Genomic DNA, 23,023 nt, shown 5'->3' on the forward strand with positions numbered 1-23,023 from the left:
TGAAACCTAGATAAACTGTTTATGCAGACCTTTAGTGTGAACATTGCATTGATGAGTGAACCAATCTTTAATCGAAAAATATCTGGCGATTGTTAACAGAAAAGGCGTCATTCTGCAAAGCGACAATGCAAGACCGCACTGTGCTAGACAAACACTAGAAAAAATTCATGAATTGGGGTGGGAGTTACTGCCTCACCCGCCATACTCGCCCAATATCGCACCCTCGGGTTTCAATTTATTCTGATCCCTACAACATTTTCTTAGTGGCAAAAATTTGAAAATCTGGATGATGTGCAAAATGCCATCTCGAGATATTTTATTCAAAAACCAATAGATTTTTATCGGTCCGGGATTGAAAATCTGCACACTAGACGGCAAAAGGTTGTTGATAGCAAGGATGGTTATAATATTGATTAAAAATAAAAACTTGTTAAAAGTGTATTCATTTGAATTTAATGTAAGAAAGCGACATTACTTTCTGGTCCCCCTAATATCATCTCCTCTAGGATTCTCCTTCAAAATTGAGACAGCTGAGCAAATTTATATTGTTACCTATACAGTGCCCAAGGTTTAAGTCAATGACAGGTGCGACCATTGCCTCTTGTCATGATAAAATTCATGGACTTGATCTGATATTACTGGCAAGTGAGGCAAGTCGCAACATGCAACGTTCCATGCAGTGAGAACAGCGTATTTAACATCAGTGAACAGGTAGATTCTTGAAATAACACTTTTAAGGAGACTTTTCTAGCATTAATGTTAGAAAACATGGTAAAGAAAAGACGGCTAAAGAACAGAGAATTCTCTTTTAATTCTAAAATTTCAATTATAGCAATTTTCGTACTGTTATTAATCTTGTCAAATGTGCACAAAGTATAGTGGCAGAATTAGCATATGGATTTAATTGAGCACTTTATTGTTTTTATTTTGCTAAGGAGCATTTTTTTTTAATTAATTTTTTTCTGTTTTGTAAGAGCATAAACATTACTTTCAAAGTAATTTCGTTGGTGGATATGTACTTTTTTTAGGGGGGAGTAAAATTCTTTGATGTGATTTTACCAAGTTCTTAATTTTCTTCCAGTACTATTTCACAGTTTGACATTATTTTCAGTATTAATATGTTATCCTGTGGACCATGAAACCCTTGCCAAGTAGCATAATTTAGCACCACTTATAAATAAGCATAACACTTTTATGCCATTTTACTTTTCTGTTTTGCTTTCATTTTATGTAATCTTGATTAATTTTGCTAAGTATTATTTTGTTTTCATAAATTAGGATATAAATTAACTGCTATTGTACTTTTTACTTCTATTTTGAAAAAAAAAAAAAAAAAAAAAAAAAAAAAAAAGATTAAGATTTGAGATTTGGGACCTTCTACTGAACAGCAGCTAGTGAATTATTTTTAAAATTTTGGGATCTTAACAACAAAGAAGTGTGTATTAATGTACACAATATGGTCAACTGAATGTGACTGACAAAACCTTAACACATTGGAACATTTATCTGCAGAAATTTTACAACATTTTAAACAGAACTTCTGGTGAAATTGGAAGTTCTAACAATCTAGTACAAATCGATGGAAAACCTTTTATGAAGCACAAAAATGGAGCATGCAAAATACTAATTGTTTATTTAAGAAAGAAGCTTGAGTTCCTTCAGAATTCCACAGGAATGATTCGCCTAACGTTTTTGGAATCTTTTCCAACTTTCATGGTTATATGGTTTTACAGTCAATGGGATAATACACGAGTATGTTATTTTCCCAATGTGCCATTATTTTCTCTTTATGTAATTATATTAAAAAATATATAGTCTTGTATTCAAGAAATCATAATTAAATAATTCTTGAGATAAAATTTGTTTAGTTCTTTATGTGCAAGCGATCCAAATTCAATGTAAAAAGTAGGATATATTTAAAAAAAAAAAAAGAAAAGAAAAGAAAACTTTGATATGCAAATTTACTATTCTGCATAATTATAACCACTGCCCTAAGATATTCAAATTATTGGCACTTTGGCATAGCTCTTCGACAAAATTTTTTCTGTAGTTTAATCAGCAAAAGCAAATTGTAATGCAACTTTAATAACTCGATTTAATTTTTGTTTGTTTATTTGTTAAATCAAATAGAATGTACCATTTCTTCCAAAAAGATTGCATTAGAAAATTTTAATTTTTTCCAATAAGTTGGATTTTCTAGCTCACAGGGTAGAAACTGATAATTTTGTCTTCGATTTCGTGGAGACAAAATGTACCATTATTATCTTTGTACCATTATTGAGTTAAGAGACTAAATTTGAGACAGTTTGCAGCAAATTCCTATTTAATCATCTTCATCACAATTACAGTAATATTTTCAACTGCAATTTCGTCTTTTACACTGTGTTATATTGAAAAATTGCAGTATTATAGCAAAAAACAAAGGATCTCTGATAAACGCATTAAAGAAAATGCATATTTTCTCTTTCCATTGGTATGCCAATTCTTCTTGAAAGCCATCAGTTGGTTTTGATGTTCCCTATGTATTCATCTTGTAAAGCCATTAAATAATGGAAACAAAAAGAAATTCTTTAATTATGGTACCCATTTAAGAGAATAATGGTGCCTGATATCTTCGTGGGAAGATTGTTTTTGTAATGCTTAAAACTGTGAATAGTAGATGCTACTTAGGTTCGAATAAAATATTAGTTAATTAAAGCCTATGTGTTTATCCTCTTCATAATACCATCTCTGAAGACAGTGATCAAGGAATGATCTAATTTGTGTTCACCATGTATGAAGTGCTCATATTTAAGTCATCCTGCACTATCATTGCAAAAGAAGCTGATATTCTATCAGCATTCTTTAATGTTCCTGGTGAATTCTGCATAACCATTACAAAGGGAGCTGACATTCCATCGGCATTGTTTGTCATTCTTAATTAACCCTAAATAACCATTGTGATGGAAGTTAATGTTCTGGCAATTTCCTTGGATGTTCCATTATTTTTACAAAGGAAGCTGATGTTCCATCAACTCTCTGTGTTATTTCTGATTAATCCTACATAAACATCACAAAGGAAACTGATGCTGCATCAGCATTTTTTAGTGTTGCTGGTCAGCAGCATTTTTTAGTGTTACTGGTCAATCCTGCATAGCCATGGTGAAGGAAGCTCTTTACCATGGCTATGCTCTATTTCTTTATTGATCCTAGTTAAGTTCCTGATTTTTATTCTCAGAGAAAAAGATGCATTTAGATATGACATATCATGGATTTATAAAAATAAAATGTTTAGCTATTAAGACTAAAGTAAAATCCATCATATTGTCTGTAAAATTTGAAGTTTACTACTGTGTATATGTAAAGTGGCATGCAATACCATCAGGTAACCAAGGAAGTTCGTGTGGTTTTCATCACTCATCTAAAACGGCCCACGAAAATCTTAAAACACCCATTTCATTCTTCAATATAATCACCAGTTACATGTTCCCGATGAGACACAAGCTTATAAATGCCCTTTTTAAAAAAATCCTTTTTTCTGAAATTCAAAAATTGTGTTACAGCTTTTGTGATATCACCACCATTTTGGAATCTGCTGCTCCTTCAAGTGGTTATATATGCCCAAAAATAGGTTAGTCAGATATCCGAGCAATAGGGTGGTTGAGGCAGAATCCAGCTTATTGTTTTGATCACCTCCTTGATGGCTTTGTCCATATGAGGTCTGGCATTATCATGGAGGAGGAGAACTCCACTTCTGTTGTCCAGTGATGTCTGCTTCTGATGCAGTGCAGCTGGAGCTTTTTGCAGTTTTGATGAGTAGACCTTGGCTGTTATTTATTTATTTTTGCTTTCTAAATATTTCATAATGAAATATGCCGGCACTAGCCCACCAAACACACAGCATTACCTTTTTTAATGAATATCAATTTAATAGCTAATGAGACCAAACCAGAAGTCGAGACAGTGATGTTTCCTTTTCTGGTTATTATACATAATCCATTTTTCATCATATGTCAATATTTGGTCCTGAAACAAGGCTTTATTATGGCATGACAGCAAAGATGAGCAGATGCTCAATTGTATGATCTTGTTTTCCTTGGACAGGACATGAACAACCACTTTCTTTTTCTATGTCATCCTAAGGTTATGAAGATGTGATTGAATGGTTTCATCAGATGCTTTTTACCTGTGTAGAAGCTCCTGGCAGGTTTGATGGGGATTCTACTTGACTTCCTCCTCCAGCTGGACTTTGTCGAGTGTGGATGGACGACCAACACAAGGCTTGTCTTCAAAACTCTCATCAGCAGAAGAAAATCGATTGAACCATTTTAAGCAATATTTTCACTCACTCATGTCTTTCCAAGCAGGGAGTATAGTCTTTTAATGGCCTCTGCAGCTTTGTTTTCTAATTTGTACTAGTAAAGCAAAATAGGCTTCAAAATCTCCTTTTTCAATGACATGTCGATGATTGTGCTTTCTACAAAACAAATAGCGAAACATGTCATGTACTGAAGAACTTTCTACTGAATAAGGTTTGAAAGGAGTGTTAACATAGTATGATGCCATCAGAATCAATTTGAGCACATTAACATGCCAAAAGTAACTATTCTGAAAAACTGTATGAACTTTCTAGGTTACCTTGTGTCATTTATTCTTACTAGAAATGTTCTTTTATTTTTAGGCTTTGTAAAATTCTTAGAAGGTTATTATCTGATACTTATCACAAAAAGAAAAAGAGTAGCATACATTGGTCATCATACAATTTATAAAATCCAAGACACTTGCATGGTGTATATACCAAATGAAGGAGAAAAAAATACCAATCAACAAGATTTGAAGTATGTGCTCTTTGTTTGGTGTTTCACATAAATATTTAGTTATCCAAGGCAGATCTAATACTTACATTTATGTCAAATATTCTTTTTAAATATATGTTTTATTTAAGACTGTTAACAGGATTTTCAGTGATTTTTTTCTTTTAATTTAGTTTTAGTTTACATTAATTTCATCATTCATGGTGTTATATATCACTTTTAATGTTTTTGATTGATTAAATATAGAAATATGTGTACTTCCTTATTATAGCAGTCTCCAAAATTTAATCATGATTTAACCGATATGTAACATGTAGTGAGGTGTAAGAGCACGTGCCAAGATTTCTGCGAGATATTTCAGTTGATTAGCAATTCAATCTTGGGGGACCACTATAATAAGGAAGTACCAAAATATGCTTATGAATTGTTAAGATGTGATGAAATATAACGTGAATCTACATTACTGATTATAAGAGAGAGATTTTAAAATAATTTTTTATGTTGGAAATAACCCTTCATGAAGTTTATTTTGATATGTATTATCACTGTGGGAAAAACATAAGGTCATTAATTTATTCAGATTCATACATAATCAGTTCTCAGAGTGTTGCAGTTGAGCAAAGCATAATAAATACTTCTTCTTTATCTGCTGACAAAATTGGCCATAGTATCTCATTTTGTTTTGGCTGTTTCTGATAATATATTTGGATATCTTATAATAGACTTGCTATATCTTATAATATATGTTCTATCTGTCAGAATTTATTTGGAGAAAGAAGCAAGTGGAAGGAATTATTTTGTTTCCATTATTGAGGCAGTAGGCAAACAGTTTCCTCCTGAAATAAACACTAATTGACAAAAGCAATGTTCCTTCAATCCTTTTTGTAATTAATTTTTTTTTAAATCTAAAATTTCTTCCTTTTTCCAAAAATAATTCATTATTGCTTCTTTCCCATAATTTCTTTATTTTATTTTTTCCACTATGTTTTTTCTAGTAATGCTGATATAATGTTTTTGTATGTATCATGTTAAAAAATAATTCATGTTTAAAAAATATAATAATATTAAAAAATAATTCATGTTTAAAAAATATAATGCTGTATTCATGATATAACTCCTGAAGTGTGTATATGTTTTACTCAGTTATTTTTCTCCTGACTGTCCAGATGTAATATAAAAATTAGAAAGGAAAAAATATAAACAAAATTCAGAAAACAGGACCCATAATCTGTAAAATTTACTATACTTGGTCGTAGAGTGTGTGAATTTTTGGAAATCTGCTTTGTTCTTTTTTAATTTCCATCTACAATTTCCTTTTTTGTGTATTATGTGTTGATATAGTTATACAGTCAAAAGTCGTTAATTCGGACACCCATAATTCGGAATGATCTATAATCCGGACATCAAAACTAAAAACTTTATGCGCATGCGCCACGTTGACACATGCGCAGAGGCGTTCACGCGTGCGCGTAAGACCTTTTACGACTGCGCATATGAGTGTGCGCAAGTGCAGAATACGTTTTCGCGTGCGCATTTTATGTATAATGGAAGTATAAGCTAAAATTATCTAATTATCTATTTCAGTTAATGTTGATGATTGCGTTGTTCCTTAATTTTCGAATTGCATCCGGCTTATTATTTTTTGCAGACTGTAAGAGCAATTTTATAAAAGTAAGCTTAAACTTTCGATTATATCAAATAGAATTTCCGATATATATTTGTTAATATGTAAAGGATCTAAAGTGAAAGTATGTTTTGAAATCCGAAATCTGTTTATCAATTTCACGCTGCTCGGCGGCGGGCGCCTAATGAATTGGAAGTTGATTTGTCAGCACTATCCTTATCTTCAGCGCAGATGTTTTTATTTTATTTGGCTTATAATTCCTTACCAAATGTAGTATTTCATCTCGATATGCTCCGTCTTTGATATGATTTAAAACAAGTTCCTCGTCATTATAATTCGCTTCCGATAGCGAAGAAAAGTGACAGAGGTTATTGAAAACAAAAAAATTTCGATTGACAAATTAGTCGGTGTTCTTGACACAGCAATTATAGGACTTGAACGGCGGAACTTTGTAACTGAACAAGAAATTATGTCTGTTTAATAGAATTAAAGAGAAAATATTATCACATGAAACGAAGCAAAACTTAAACAACTTACATTGAAAGAAATGTTTAATAAAGTAAACAAATAAATATTAAGCTTTTTCTTTTTGAAAATTTTGATACCCTTTAGATCATAATTGTTCTTTATTTCATAAATTACGGTTTCATATTTTTAATTTTAGAATTTCTGCATGCCATCTTACGAGATTTAAACTGATGATCTATAATCCGGAAAAATCGATAATCCGGAATCGCCGAAGTCCCGACGAGTCCGAATTAACGACTTTTGACTGTATGTCTAAAAGGAAGCTCCAGTTTCACAGATGTTTTTCTTTTTATAGCAATAGTGAGAACAGAATTAAAATTGAGAATCCTAAACCTGGACAAAGTGCAGTTAAGAACTACAGTAACTGATAATGGCACATACTTTCACTTTTTTTTTTTTTTTTTTTTTTTTTTTTTTTTTTTTTTTTTTAAGTTATCTAATAATCTTACAGGGAAATTCTCTATTGGACAGAATAAAGCAGATCCAAAACAGGTGATAATACATTTGTAAGAATTTTAACGTTCTGCTCTCAAACAAATGTTCTAAGTATTTTGCTATTTCTTCAGAAGCAATAGCAGAAGTTAGAGGAAAAAAATCTGTTTGGTAAGATTTATGTCACAAAATTTTTTGTAATGAGAAATGACCATTTAAAAACACTTCTACCTACAGCCGATAGTTTGAAATATATATTTCAGTTTTTAGTTCCCTCCTCTGCCTTTTTCAAACTATAGTGAGCCCTCTGAAGTTAACCACTTTGAAAAATGACTAATATTTCTGAGAACATGAATGAACATGTATTGAATATCATTTCTTTAACATGTCCACCTTCACTGAACATAAAATTTGTATGAAGCTGTGGGTGATTATGTTAGAGAGAGATTAAAGTACAGTAAAAGCTTAACTATCCGGAAAGTTCAGAAATACTGAATTCCAGATGCATAAAATTTCCAGATAGTTGAGCATATTGGTTTGGTGTAGTAGGTTATGGCAAAGCATACTAGAGCTAACTGCCTAAGGGGAGGGAGGACTTTCTAAGGGAAACTGGCTCGCATACGATAGAGAAAACCCCCATGGAGCAGTTCATTCACCTGGAATCAACCCAGGTCGGAACAACTAGTATTCAGCGATTTTACATCCCGGCCACTGATGGCGATAGTTGAGCGTATAAAAATTGAATTAGCATTAGATAAATAAAATCAATGGCAAAAATTTGTGCTCTAAAATTAAAAAAAATAATAATAATAATCATATTTGTTACTAACTTGGATATCATAAGCCTACACTTAAAGTTATACAGTGAAAAGTCGTTAATCCGGACTCGTCGGGACTTCGGCGATTCCGGATTATCGATTTTTTCCGGATTATAGATCATCAGTTTAAATCTGGTAAGATGGCATGCAGAAATTCTAAAATTAAAAATATGAAACCGTAATTTATAAAATATTGAGCAATTATGATCTAAACGGTATCAAAATAAAAAAAAAAAAAAAGCTTAATATTTATTTGTTTACTTTATTAAACATTTCTTTCAATGTAAGTTGTTTAAATTGCTTCGTTTTATGTGATAATACTTTCTCTTTAATTCTATAAACAGACATAATTTCTTGTTCAGTTACAAAGTTCCGCTGTTCAAGTCCCGTTAATTGCTGTGCCGAGAATAGCGACTAACTTGTCAATCGAAATTTTTTCGTTTTCACTAACCTCTCTGTCACATTCTTCGTGTCTTTATCCATTTTTTGCAGCAATTCCACTTTTTGTTTGTTGGACATCGAAACATACTTTCGTTTTGTAGATCCTTTGGAAGTTCCAGCATCGGAAATTCTATTTGACATAATCGAAAGTTCAAGTTTACTTTTATAAAATTGCTCTTACAGTCTGCAAAAAATAATAAGCAGGATCCAATTCGAAGTTTAAGGAACAATGCAATCATTAACATTAACTGAAATATATAATTAGATAATTTTAGCTTACACCGTCCGTTATACATTAAACGCGCAGGCGAAAACGTATTCTGCACTTGCGCACACGCATATGCGCAGTAGTCAAGGTCTTACGCGCATGCGTAAAACGCCTGTGCGCATGTGCCAACGCAGCGCATGCGCAGAAAGTTTTTAGCTTTGAGGTCCGGATTATAGATCATTCCGGATTATGGGTGTCCGAATTAACGACTTTTGACTGTATAAGTTTTTAATAAAAAGTAGTATTTCAGACATAAAAGCTTATTGTGGGATTTAAACATGAAAGTAAAACATCTGATCAAGTTATGAAATTCCATCAAACTTGAAAGTTGGCAGAGATGTAGTCAGTCATTCCGGGGGAAGTTTAAACAAACAGAACATTCTTTTTATAATTAGTTAACAGAGAGATACAAATTATGGATATGGCATATGAAACACTTAAATTGCTTGTTATAGTTTTTCATATTCCTTTGCCATTGCTTATCCATTTTCAATGTTGGGCCATTATAGCCTGTTTTGATGCTCAGATTTTGTAACCTTGAAACTACACCACTTCATGCTGTTCCAAATATTAATCATTTGTACAGAAAGGGGGGGGAAGAAAAGCTGACAGTTTTTAGACTTTATTTACACCCAAAGGAATTCTTTTTCAATGTTTTGTGTGTTACCTTAATTCATTAAATATCATATTCTTTGCACTTAAAAGATAAACTTGAATTCAACAGCAGTATTGCAAAATAATTTACAAAGAGCATTATAATTTCCGATACATAGTCTTGCATGCTGGAGATAAAAATATTTTCTTCTTCTTAGTGTTGCTTTGCTCGTTTTGAAATCGTTGAGTTTGTTAATCAAAAATTTGTTAAAAGTTTTACAAAATATGAAATAGATAATAAAACAAATTCCACTAATTTTGGGTGGAAGATTGCATTGTTCAAAACTTGATGGCTCTAGATACTGTTGTTTTATCACAATTCAAGAAACGTACATATATTCATGCAAATACTTCATTATTTAATTTCTTTAAATATAGTACAGGGCAATAATATTTGGTGGCAATGATTTGAAAAGTGACGCAGCCTTTTTAAGTTTTTGACGCAAAATGCCAAAACAAAATTTATAGCCCTTCTTGACAAAAATGAAACCAACTTATCAAGAATTAATTGAATTTATATTTAATTAAAACAAACTTCTTATGATTGTGTTATGATGTCAGGCCTATCCGTGACTAGTGTTAGATCACACTATTTGTTGACATCATATTGTAATGTTACCTGTTAATAGTATTGTGAGCTCTATAATTGCATTATAAATCTTTCATTACTAATTTTTTTTCATGGGGATTTCTAAAATTCTAAAATCTTCTGGTTTCTTGAATTCCAGATAGTTGAATGCCATATATTTGGGCTTTTACTGTACTATTTTTTTAGATTTAAATCAAAATTTTGATATAGCAGGCCTTGCTCAGAGACTAATAAATCTAGAAATTTCTAAATTTATTCAAATTTTATAAGTCACTTTTCTATGTTGGATTATTTTCCAAGTCCTGCCCTATACTCGTATTTTTTTTATTTGATTACATTTTCATATAAATTTAATCAGATTAATAAAATCTTATCATTAAGACATTATAATTAATTTTATTTTATCCTATTTTAGGTATGTTAAGCTGTTCCAAAGTATGGATCTATCAAGTGATTTCTACTTTAGGCAAGTCTTTGTTAATTTAAATATTATTTTACAAAGTATATACAAAGTCTGAGCTGTTGATGTGCATATAGCAAATAGCTTCTAAGAATTAAGACACAATAACACGCCGAATAAATACTAATTCAGAAGTCAAACAACAAAAATCAGCGTTATACCTACAAAATTTTCACAGAACTAGTTTCGATGGTTTTACCGAACCATCATCTTCAGCTGCAAAACCGCAAATGAACAAGATAGGAAATAATGATTAGATAAGATAAGAAAGCCTAGACAAGAATAAGCAAGTGGCGCCATCTGTTGGTGAAACCAGAACTAAAACATAATTTCTCTAAAAGCCGAAGGCAAATTTGGATTGGAATTAGGATCGTTAACTAGAACAGAAAGATTTTTATGAATGTGAAATGCCTCTAGAAAATCCAGTTCTCCAATGGAAGATGTTTTTTGAATAATTTTGGCAGCAGAAAAATTGAAAGTGTGATTTTCGGACCAACAATGTTGAGCAACAGAAGACCTCTGTGTTTCCTTTTTTCTAACATATGCCTCATGTTCTTTGACGCGAAATTTTAAGGCTCTCTTAGTTTGGCCAATGTAAATTAAACCACACTGGCAAGGAATCCTATAAATACCCCAGGAATTCATATCCGGAATGGGGTCCTTGAGTATAGAAGTTGGAATTTTATTGATGGGAGAAAAAACAACCCGAAAGTTAAATTTCTGCAAAATATGTGCAACTTTATAGCTAATTGATGGAAAGAAGGGAATGACAACAGAATTTTTATAATCTCCTAAAATAAGAGTGTGGCTTTTAGTGTGTTGAGATGAGAATTTTTTAACTGCTTGATTAATAATGTTGGGTGAAAAGCCCCTGTCAATAGCTATTGCTTTTAAATAATTTAGTTCTTCATCAAGGGCTAGTTTGGAGGAGCAAACTTGAAGAGCACGGAAAACATAGGAATAAAATGAAGCTAACTTTTGTTTAGTCGGATGACATGATTTAAAGTGTGGTGGAAGGCAAACCGATGAAGGTTTACGGTAAACTGTAGTACTGAAGTTGGATGTGTTACGTGTGACCAGAATGTCGAGAAACGGAAGAGAATTGCAAGTCTCAAGTTCAAAACTGAACTGAATAGCAGGATCAATAGAATTCTTTGTTGAAAGAACTTTATTTAAATCATCTTTATTACCTTCAAACAGGGTAAAAGTATCGTCTACGTAGCGGAACCATGCCGGGAAGTTTAAAGTTTCAAACAATTTTGATTCATAATAATGCATGTAGATATCAGCCAGGATGGGACTGAGGGGACTTCCCATGGCTAATCCCTCAGTTTGCTTGTAATATTTATTTTGGAAAACAAAATGTGTTTGTTTCAGAGTTGAGTAAGAGAAATTAGCTCATCAATTTCGATGCAAGAGAAATGAAATTCGCGAAGTCTGGTTTCTAGACATCTTAATGCACCCTCCACTGGGACATTGGTGAATAATGATTTTACATCAAAAGAAACCATGAGTAAATTACTAGGAGAAATGTTTTTAACCTTTTTTACAAACTCTATTGAATTTTTTATGGTGTAAATGTTATTTTCTAATAGAGTGGAAAATCTAGAAACTAAATATTTAGCTAAAGGATACGAGGCAGTACCTAAATTTGATACAATAGGGCGGAAAGGAATACCACTTTTATGAATTTTGGGAAGAGCATATAATCTGGCACAATTCGCAACAGATGGGATAAGCGAATGTTTTAAGTTGCTTGAAATGATTTGCGAAAATTTGATCGCAGTTTTTATTTGGAATAAGTCCGAAGGTGAAGGATCTTTAGGGATCGGATTACATGGTCCTTCGTTTAAGAGTTTAGTGACGCCATCGATGTAAGTGTTCTTATCCATGACGACTATCTGGCCACCTTTGTCGGCCTTTGAAATGATAATATCCGGTTTAGAATGAATTTCGCGCATTGTAGCTCTTTCTCTCGCAGTTAGATTTGGTTTCAAAGGTTTATTATTGAATTTCACATTATGAGCGATAAGATGCCTAATCATTTCTTTCTGTGAATCTGAAACTTTACTGAACTTGAAAGCTTTTTCGATAGGAGCCAAAATCTTTGGAATCGAGAGTTTACAGGTTTGTGAGAAGTTAAAATTATATTTTAGAATTCTCTCTTGTTCTTCTGAAAGACTAACATTAGAAATATTAACTATTGGCTTGATGTTTACAATGGGAAGATTTTTTGAACTACTTGAACTGGAAGACTGTAAAAGAAGTTTTTCGAATTTAACTGCAAGGGTGTTTTTATGACGGTTAACTGCATTCTCCGTTCTAGACCAAGACTTTTGCTCAAGGCCAGTGAATTTTGGATATGATTTAGCGAGTTCCAGATGAAGCTTATAGAGTTCATGTTCAACTTTGGACAATTGTTGACGTGTATCCCTTATCACGGACCGAAGTAAGGCAAGCTTGCAATTTAACAGAATTCTTGAAACGCGACTCGAAAGTTTTTGAAAGTTTTTGATTAGATTTGAAAGTTTTTGATGAAATTGGGGATCAATTTTTTACCCCAATTTTATTCAAATCAAATCTAATCAAAAACTTTCGAGTCGCGTTTCAAGAATTCTGTTAAATTGCAAGCTTGCCTTACTTCGGTCCGTGATAAGGGATACACGTCAACAATTGTCCAAAGTTGAACATGAACTCTATACGCTTCATCTGGAACTCACTAAATCATATCCAAAATTCACTGGCCTTGAGCAAAAGTCTTGGTCTAGAACGGAGAATGCAGTTAACCGTCATAAAAACACCCTTGCAGTTAAATTCGAAAAACTTCTTTTACAGTCTTCCAGTTCAAGTAGTTCAAAAAATCTTCCCATTGTAAACATCAAGCCAATAGTTAATATTTCTAATGTTAGTCTTTCAGAAGAACAAGAGAGAATTCTAAAATATAATTTTAACTTCTCACAAACCTGTAAACCCTCGATTCCAAAGATTTTGGCTCCTATCGAAAAAGCTTTCAAGTTCAGTAAAGTTTCAGATTCACAGAAAGAAATGATTAGGCATCTTATCGCTCATAATGTGAAATTCAATAATAAACCTTTGAAACCAAATCTAACTGCGAGAGAAAGAGCTACAATGCGCGAAATTCATTCTAACCCGGATATTATCATTTCAAAGGCCGACAAAGGTGGCCAGATAGTCGTCATGGATAAGAACACTTACATCGATGGCGTCACTAAACTCTTAAACGAAGGACCATGTAATCCGATCCCTAAAGATCCTTCACCTTCGGACTTATCCCAAATAAAAACTGCGATCAAATCTTCGCAAATCATTTCAAGCAACTTAAAACATTCGCTTATCCCATCTGTTGCGAATTGTGCCAGATTATATGCTCTTCCCAAAATTCATAAAAGTGGTATTCCTTTCCGCCCTATTGTATCAAATTTAGGTACTGCCTCGTATCCTTTAGCTAAATATTTAGTTTCTAGATTTTCCACTCTATTAGACAATAACATTTACACCATAAAAAATTCAATAGAGTTTGTAAAAAAGGTTAAAAACATTTCTCCTAGTAATTTACTCATGGTTTCTTTTGATGTAAAATCATTATTCACCAATGTCCCAGTGGAGGGTGCATTAAGATGTCTAGAAACCAGACTTCGCGAATTTCATTTCTCTTGCATCGAAATTGATGAGCTAATTTCTCTTACTCAACTCTGAAACAAACACATTTTGTTTTCCAAAATAAATATTACAAGCAAACTGAGGGATTAGCCATGGGAAGTCCCCTCAGTCCCATCCTGGCTGATATCTACATGCATTATTATGAATCAAAATTGTTTGAAACTTTAAACTTCCCGGCATGGTTCCGCTACGTAGACGATACTTTTACCCTGTTTGAAGGTAATAAAGATGATTTAAATAAAGTTCTTTCAACAATGAATTCTATTGATCCTGCTATTCAGTTCAGTTTTGAACTTGAGTCTTGCAATTCTCTTCCGTTTCTCGACATTCTGGTCACACGTAACACATCCAACTTCAGTACTACAGTTTACCGTAAACCTTCATCGGTTTGCCTTCCACCACACTTTAAATCATGTCATCCGACTAAACAAAAGTTAGCTTCATTTTATTCCTATGTTTTCCGTGCTCTTCAAGTTTGCTCCTCCAAACTAGCCCTTGATGAAGAACTAAATTATTTAAAAGCAATAGCTATTGACAGGGGCTTTTCACCCAACATTATTAATCAAGCAGTTAAAAAATTCTCATCTCAACACACTAAAAGCCACACTCTTATTTTAGGAGATTATAAAAATTCTGTTGTCATTCCCTTCTTCCATCAATTAGCTATAAAGTTGCACATATTTTGCAGAAATTTAACTTTCGGGTTGTTTTTTTCCCATCAATAAAATTCCAACTTCTATACTCAAGGACCCCATTCCGGATATGAATTCCTGGGGTATTTATAGGATTCCTTGCCAGTGTGGTTTAATTTACATTGGCCAAACTAAGAGAGCCTTAAAATTTCGCGTCAAAGAACATGAGGCATATGTTAGAAAAAAGGAAACACAGAGGTCTTCTGTTGCTCAACATTGTTGGTCCGAAAATCACACTTTCAATTTTTCTGCTGCCAAAATTATTCAAAAAACATCTTCCATTGGAGAACTGGATTTTCTAGAGGCATTTCACATTCATAAAAATCTTTCTGTTCTAGTTAACGATCCTAATTCCAATCCAAATTTGCCTTCGGCTTTTAGAGAAATTATGTTTTAGTTCTGGTTTCACCAACAGATGGCGCCACTTGCTTATTCTTGTCTAGGCTTTCTTATCTTATCTAATCATTATTTCCTATCTTGTTCATTTGCGGTTTTGCAGCTGAAGATGATGGTTCGGTAAAACCATCGAAACTAGTCCTGTGAAAATTTTGTAGGTATAACGCTGATTTTTGTTGTTTGACTTCTGAATTAGCTTCTAAGAAATCTATAGTCTAGGCAGAGAGCTCTCGTGAGCTCTCCCATTACCCAAACAATATACAAAATCTGAACTATTGTTGTTTGTATTATAAATAGCTTCTATGTTATCTGTATTCTAGACAAATAGCTCTCTTGAGCATGCCCATAATTCAAACAATCCAAACTGAAACCCCCCCTTTTTTTTTTTTTTTTTTTTTAAAGTTTCATTGCAATGTGCCTCAAATTGTACATTCTACTTGGATATTATTTTTTCTAACTCATGTAAATCAGTTTTCAACTAATTGGAATGATTTTGGAGACTTCCTCTGTGATCTTGATTGTAAACAGTGTGGAAAAGATGGCTTTGATGCATGGTTAATTGCTGGGGCATAAGTAAGGGGGGACAACTGTTTCTGGACACAGCATTCCAGGAAGCAGCAAATTGGTGTTATGAAATTTTAGAATTGAAGGTTTTGCGTTCTTGTTAAACAGGAGGGGGTGCAAAACCTTCAGCTATTTCCAGGCACTAACGCCTTCATGGAGTTCTTTCAAAAGAAAATTGCATCATATTCACATTATGCATGAGGAAAGCCATGGAAACCAACCATGCAGCCAGCCAGTTTGCTTGAGATCAAATTTGGGTAAATATGCCGCATTCAGTGCTCTTTAACTAATTAGACATTGATGGGGCTTATCTTCTTTTAAGCTTTTACACACCAATTTTAAAATTTCATAAAAAATACAATTTTATTCATATTATTTTGTAAAAATTATTACATATGGAGAAAATATGGATTGATTTTTTAGCAGCAATACAATATTGCTAAAATAAATAGTGTCTTGATAAAAAAATCATTGTTTCACCTTTTTTCTTACTTTTTTCCGAGCAAAATTCAAAAATTCATATAAAATTAAAAATTCAAAAAGTGCTTTTATAAATCAATGAGAGTAATTAAAAAAGATTATTTTATTGATAGACAATAAGTTATCATAGAAAGATGATAATTATTTTCTACTATGAGCTAAGAAATGTGGATGCTTCAGAAAGGGAACATTGGTGTGTAAAGGTAAATTTTTTAACGCGATAACATTACTTTGTTTACAGTGAGTAGAAGCAAAGAGAAAGATTTTGCAAATGGGAAAATTTTCAGAAAATATCGAGAAAAGATGTTTATGACTGTTGATCTGTTTTCGACTCTCATATTCCCCCTCCTCCTCTCCCCTCACAGATTCCCGTAAGGATTTGAAGTGGGTTACAGTTGTTAGAGGAAAGCAAGTGGCATTTTTTGACAGGCTAGAGATAGTTTGTGACTCAGCTGTAAAGGCTATTACAGTGTAGAGTCCAGGTGGGTTAACTTCTATCTAAAATTGTAATAACAGGAAATTACACAGGAGAAGGGTTCACATACCCTTTATTAACTCTTTAAAATTTACAATGCGTCAACTTGACGCTAACAAACTTCGCCTCTACTTGGACGATAACTGAAAGTCAGAAAATTTAAACTAAAAGTTGAAATATTAACAAGTGATAAAACTAGCCTACAGGGCTCAGTGAGATCCCATAACTTCAACCCCCTTCTAAAGCTAGTGGTAGCAAAGCAATGCAATTAAGCCACTTGAACCAGCAATAAGCAAACGTACCTACAGCAGAGACGGCAGCTAGAGCCCAACTCTCTCTTTCTTCTACCGAAACTCGGCTTTTAACTACTTCCTTCAAAATAGAAAATTTGCATTCGTTCATGTGCGCTACAACATTAATTATTCTGGGACTGACAATTAGGGGAATAAAGGCTTATAGGAATGTTTCAAATAAAACTTTAAATTATTAGTTAAAATAAATATAAATCCATACAACAGTGTGGATTGGAATTGTGATTAGAGATTTCCATTTTTCATCAGTTTGTGAACATGCATTATGCTGATGTCTCATTCAAAACCATTTCAGACTGTTTAAGAGGCATTGGAATATTTTTATACATTATCAGGTGATGAAGAATGTATCAATGTATGTCAACTGCCTTCAAAAAGAAAATGGATATTTGACAGATGAGGAAGATGTAAATGAAGATATTTTTGAACCTGTTCTGCCAGCGAATGTATGTGAAAAATTCTAAATTTCTAATAAAATAGATGATGATGAAATATCTCATGAAATCACATTTGATCCTCAAGAACATTCATCTTCAAAGGGAGACCGAATTTGAAGCGAAAACTAAAAAGTCAAATGGAAAAAAAAGTTTGAATATTGGTGGGGAAAAATTTTTAATTTTAGCAAAGTTCTAAAAACTGGCAGCATTGAAAATATTTGCAAATTTAGTAAACTAGTTAGTTTGTCTCCAGTTAAGACTTTTCACAAGTTTGTAACTAGAGAATATTTTCTGCATTTAGCAATTATGACAGGACTTTATGCAATGCAGGAAGGAGAAATTTTAGTTGTAAATGAAAACTATATAGGACAGTTTTTTTATTACTGTTAGCCTGCCTGTTTTTCTGCTTAATATGTGTTATTTCCGAATAACATTTGAAAATTCACTTACTAATACTGAAAAATTGCAGACAATAATATCGTTTTCAATTTAAATGTTATTAATCATGTTTTATAAAATCATGTAAAAAAACTGTTTCCTGCCTGCCAGTGTTCCATTTACATGTTATAAATCATACCACAAAATGCATATGTTACTTTTGCATTGTGTGGCATTTAAAAGGTTAAGTGCACTTAACGTGATGTAGTATTTGAGAATCAGAGGATATCATAGAACATTAATGTTTAAACTACAGAAAAGCATTGGGAACAATTTATTTTTTAATGTTTATTGTTTATATTATTTTAATAAATATATTTAACATATGTTGATTGTGTTATTTTTAATGTATAATTTTTATATGTTGTATTTACTCACATATTTTACCCCCTTTTCCTACTAATTTTACTGCTTGAAAACACGCAGGAAAAAAGTACCTGTTGTGTAATGATAAATATAGCACACTAAAAAGAATGCATAAAGATATTCTACTATTATTATATTATGTGTTTCAAAAGACTTACCGATTTCAAAAATATTACTTTTACTTACACAAAATACTGTCCTATTTATGTATACATTTAACATTGTTACTATAAATCAGAAATTTCTAAAGCATATGCTGAAAAAAAAAAAAAAAAAAAAAAAAAACTATTAGGAAAACTGAAGGAGAGAACTGTACGAGTAAATAAGGTATATATTCATTTTTTTTTCTTTGAGATGTTCTTTGATATATATGTATTCAAATTTATTATTATTTTATTTTTTAAATTTCTTAGCTACAGTTATGATTTAACACACACTCTTCAGTATAATATGGCTGTGCTGAAAGAACTGTCCTACTTCAACATGTCATCAGATGTAGATCAGTCAAAATCTACTCCGTTCTGGACCCCTCAGTTGAAGACCATTGAAGGAGCTGAAGAAGAAGTAGCAGATGATTTTCTTCAGAGTCTGAGGGTAAAATGTTTTTAAATAAGTAATTTTAATTGCTTCTGCCTAAATTTGTCACAACTTTAAAAAGGGATACTTGTTTTTTTTTTTTTTTTTTTTTAATTATCCTCTGAAAATTATAATTGCATTCTCTGTATTAAATATATTATGCAATCAGTTAAATAAAATGAAATTAAATTTTTAATGGAAAAAATACCAGAACTAGTATGTTTCAAAAATGAAAGTGAAGAGTTATATAGGTTTATTATTTGTATAGCTGTGAGGGAAAAAAATCTGATGTGTACACCACATGACTTCCTTGTACGGAATATTAAATTATATGCATTTTTTTCTCGCATTCCATTTTAACTTATTGAATTAAATTTATTTTGTCGATAGCACTTAAACCACAATAAAATAAATGCACTCTTTAAAATTCACTATATTTGATTACCATAGCGATACTCTGGCCCTAGGTTTACTTAACAGCATTACATTTCATTCATTAACTCAGAATGCACAAAATTTATATCATCTTAAGAATTGTTGCCACATGTTCTATTCAAATACTGTAATAAATCTAAAATGATGTATAAAAGAAATTAAAAAAAGAAAGAAACAGTTTTTTACAGACGATTCAGTATTTCTCATTCAATTAATTCAGTTCTCAATTCGCGACAAGGCAAAAATACATAAAAACTCAAAACATCTGTATTGAAAATTATGAAGTAAATCTCAAACACTTATTTCCTTGAATAAATTCCAGAAAGGATTATGCATGATATAATTTGCAATGATAAATGAAGGCGTTATCTTTGTTGTTGCGAAGCTTAGTCTCTCTAGATTGGCAACAAATCTACTATTCTGCTGTTTCAAATGTAAACAAATGTGTCCGCCACATTATTAAAAACTTAAAGGCTTAACCGCACTTAAACAGCTTTTAAATTGTTGATAATTGTACAAATATTGCTTTCAGATTTACTAAAGGCATAAAAACCTTAACCGGAAGATAAGAACAACATAATTCAATCATTTTTAAAGCAAAAAAATGCATAATTTACAAACATATAAAAGTAAAGAAACTGAGATCACTGAGCCGGGTAACAGAGGGGATGTATATATAAATATATTTATATACATTTGGTGCAGCCAATTGCAAACAAAATATGAGGTGCACATCTACATGCTATAGCAATCCTATATACAAAATTCAATGTTCTGAGGCTACTCATTTTTGAGTTATGTGAGATACGTATGTGTACGTATTTCACAGCATCATTAAATTGCATTCGATAGCAGTCAAAATGAATATTTTCGTTGAAATATGATGCCTGAAGTTTTTCATGATTACAATACTTCCTTCATACAGGGAAGTAAAAATGCCATATTTGGACTTTTTTTTTTTTTTTTTGAACTGAGCAGGTTGGTTGCGTGGAATATTTTTGATTTTTGCTGTTTTTCTATAGTTGGCGTTAGTGCAAGAAAGTCTTTAAAGTGCAAGAAAGTTTCTTGAATGTTCTGACACTAGCATTTAACATTCAGGTACATTGCAATAATTAATTAACTAAACTAAATTTCTTTACTGCTTATAACCTTATTATTTTTATATTCATATGGAAAGATATAATTTATGTGAAGAATATTTTCCCTTTGGAAAATAGTTTTTACTTAATTTTTTTCAGAATTCTGTGGACAATGAGGCTCCTACTAAAACTCAATCCAGGAGTGGCTCCTCACAATTTGATAACTCTTCCGAAAGCGATAATGCTGTTTGGTCAGAACTGAGATCAAATGAAGATTTGTCATCACTACCAAAGGAATCAGGTATGTTCTAAGCATATTATATTGGTCTGTTATGTAGTAATTAGTACTCATTGAGTGAATGTTAGTTATCTAATATAGCGAGTTTTAGTTACCTAAAATGCGTGTAGTTTTTAAAATTGTAGTTTGAATATTTTACAGTTTGGGTAGTGTATAATCATAAAAGAATTTTATGTTACTTAATTTTATTTTACAGAAATATTTAATATAGATTTTAAACAGGGAGATATACCAGATATACCAGGGCTTAGCAAAATGTTCTTTGAGCCTTGAAGAAACATATAACATAGTGTTCTTTCGTATAGTATTATATCGAAGAAAAAGAGCTTGATAGGTTGGTTTATTCCAAAAATTAATTTTTTTCCCACAAATTATGATGGCCAATGAGTCAAATTCTTATTATGATGGCCAATGAGTAGTTTTTTGATAAATGAATCTGAGAATCAAATAAGTTTCATGATACAAATTTGGTGATTAAGTTTAATAATTTGGCAACTAATTTCAGTAGCTACATTAATAAGGAAGTATCAAAATCTTATTATCTTTTATAGTGTCTTCTAAGAATAGTGTACCTTCCTAGCTCTGATTTTTTTTAACTAACATAACATAACAATTAGCGCAACATTTTGCGTCTGTGACTCAAAGTATTCTACACGGGAATGTACATTGCAGGGGGGGGGGTCGGACAGTTCTATATTTCCCATTCTGTTGAGCCAAATTTATTGATGAAATTCAAATTTCGTCTCTCATGTCTCGAAAGCACGACTTAAGATGTATATTAGATTTATACATAGCATTATTCCAATATACGTATTTTGACACAAAATCAGACTTTTTTTTTGAAATAACATGCCAATTTTTTTTCTGTATTTCAATTTTACAACTCAAATTGCCTAGATATTAAATTTTGTAATTTTTGGTGAGAAAGTTTTGCAGAAATTTTAAAATTTATCTTGCCACATTTTTTTCAGTTTGCTTTTTTAATCATAGACGAGTGGGAAAAAAGTCATATTTTCTACTTTCAAATAATTTTTAATAAAATCCGTAAAACACATTTGGCGTTATTATCGCTTAAAAAAAGATGCCAAATTTTAAAACATGCCAATATGTAAATTCATGTATATCTTAGAAAATTTGGAATAAAAAACTCTAATTTTTTGCAGGGGTGCCTAGAAATACATCTACTTTAAGATGATGTTAAAAATTTTATAGGTTAGTGTTTTTCGAAAAATTCATAAAATATATTTGAAAATACAAATTTTAAAAATATATCATAGTAAATGGGCAAACTTTAATTGGAATGAACCTAAATTTTGAAATGTGAAAGTAAGAATCAAATAAGTTTAATAAAAAAGAGATATTAATAAATGTATACCAAATTTAATTAACATGGAGGAGCTAAAATTTTGAGAGCTTATTTTTTAAAAACTACTCGCATGATTTTTACAAGACTTGCCACTTTGGCATAATTTGAGTCGTAGAAATGAAATAGGAAAAAAATTGGTATGTTATTTTAGAAAAAGTCTGATTTTCTGTCAGAATACCTATTTTAGAACAATACAATATATAAACCTGAAGTCGCGCTTTCAAGACATGAAAAACGCAGGTTGAATTTTAGTTCTTTAGGAATACATTTACTGAAAATTTTGTGGGATATCTGTGGTGTTACAAAGTCCGATAGACCTTTCTCAAAATTCATTCTTAATCCAGATTTTAAAGTTGGCTATAATATAAGACCAGCAGCATATTGGTTTCATTTAATGAAACTTTCAAAAATCATACATTAGTAGACACAAATTTCTCAAAGCGCTATCAGCATTAGTAAGATATGCAGTTTCTGTTGTACTGAAAATGGAATGTGTTTCAATCTGCTAGGGCTCATTATCCACATTGGTGTAATCAACCTTTTGCTAAGGACTGATTTGGAGAACTGTATGTGCTGGTTAACTGTCCTTCATTAGATTATAAACTAGAATGATTTTAGTTTTGAAGACATAGGCTCATTCTGTTAGAATAAAAATTATCAATTAGAAGTACTGAAATCAGGTTTCATAATAATGTCATCATTGTTTAATCATTGTTACATGGTCTTTCTTAGACAGATTTGCTTAATCACTCATAATTGTGGGAAAAAATATTTGTAATAGTGATGAAATAGTATAAAAGTCAAACAAAATATATGCTGTCA

At 31.7% G+C, this 23,023-nt stretch overlaps 1 protein-coding gene across 2 annotated transcripts in view; it reads left to right on the forward strand.

Moving 5' to 3' along the window:
* FIG4 (polyphosphoinositide phosphatase FIG4) overlaps positions 1 to 23,023 on the forward strand; it is a 136,075-nt gene that overhangs the window by 43,189 nt on the left and 69,863 nt on the right. For both annotated transcript variants that reach the window (XM_085821610.1, XM_085821614.1), the window contains exons 4-7: positions 4,661 to 4,817; positions 10,563 to 10,613; positions 18,861 to 19,041; positions 20,697 to 20,838. In XM_085821610.1, the coding sequence (XP_085677736.1) occupies positions 4,661 to 4,817; positions 10,563 to 10,613; positions 18,861 to 19,041; positions 20,697 to 20,838 (531 nt within the window). The remainder of the gene's footprint in view (positions 1 to 4,660; positions 4,818 to 10,562; positions 10,614 to 18,860; positions 19,042 to 20,696; positions 20,839 to 23,023) is intronic.

Source organism: Stegodyphus dumicola, chromosome 1 (assembly GCF_044657685.1).
Source record: "Stegodyphus dumicola isolate Sdum_Otavi_A_Nest chromosome 1, ASM4465768v1".
Taxonomy (NCBI): domain Eukaryota; kingdom Metazoa; phylum Arthropoda; class Arachnida; order Araneae; family Eresidae; genus Stegodyphus; species Stegodyphus dumicola.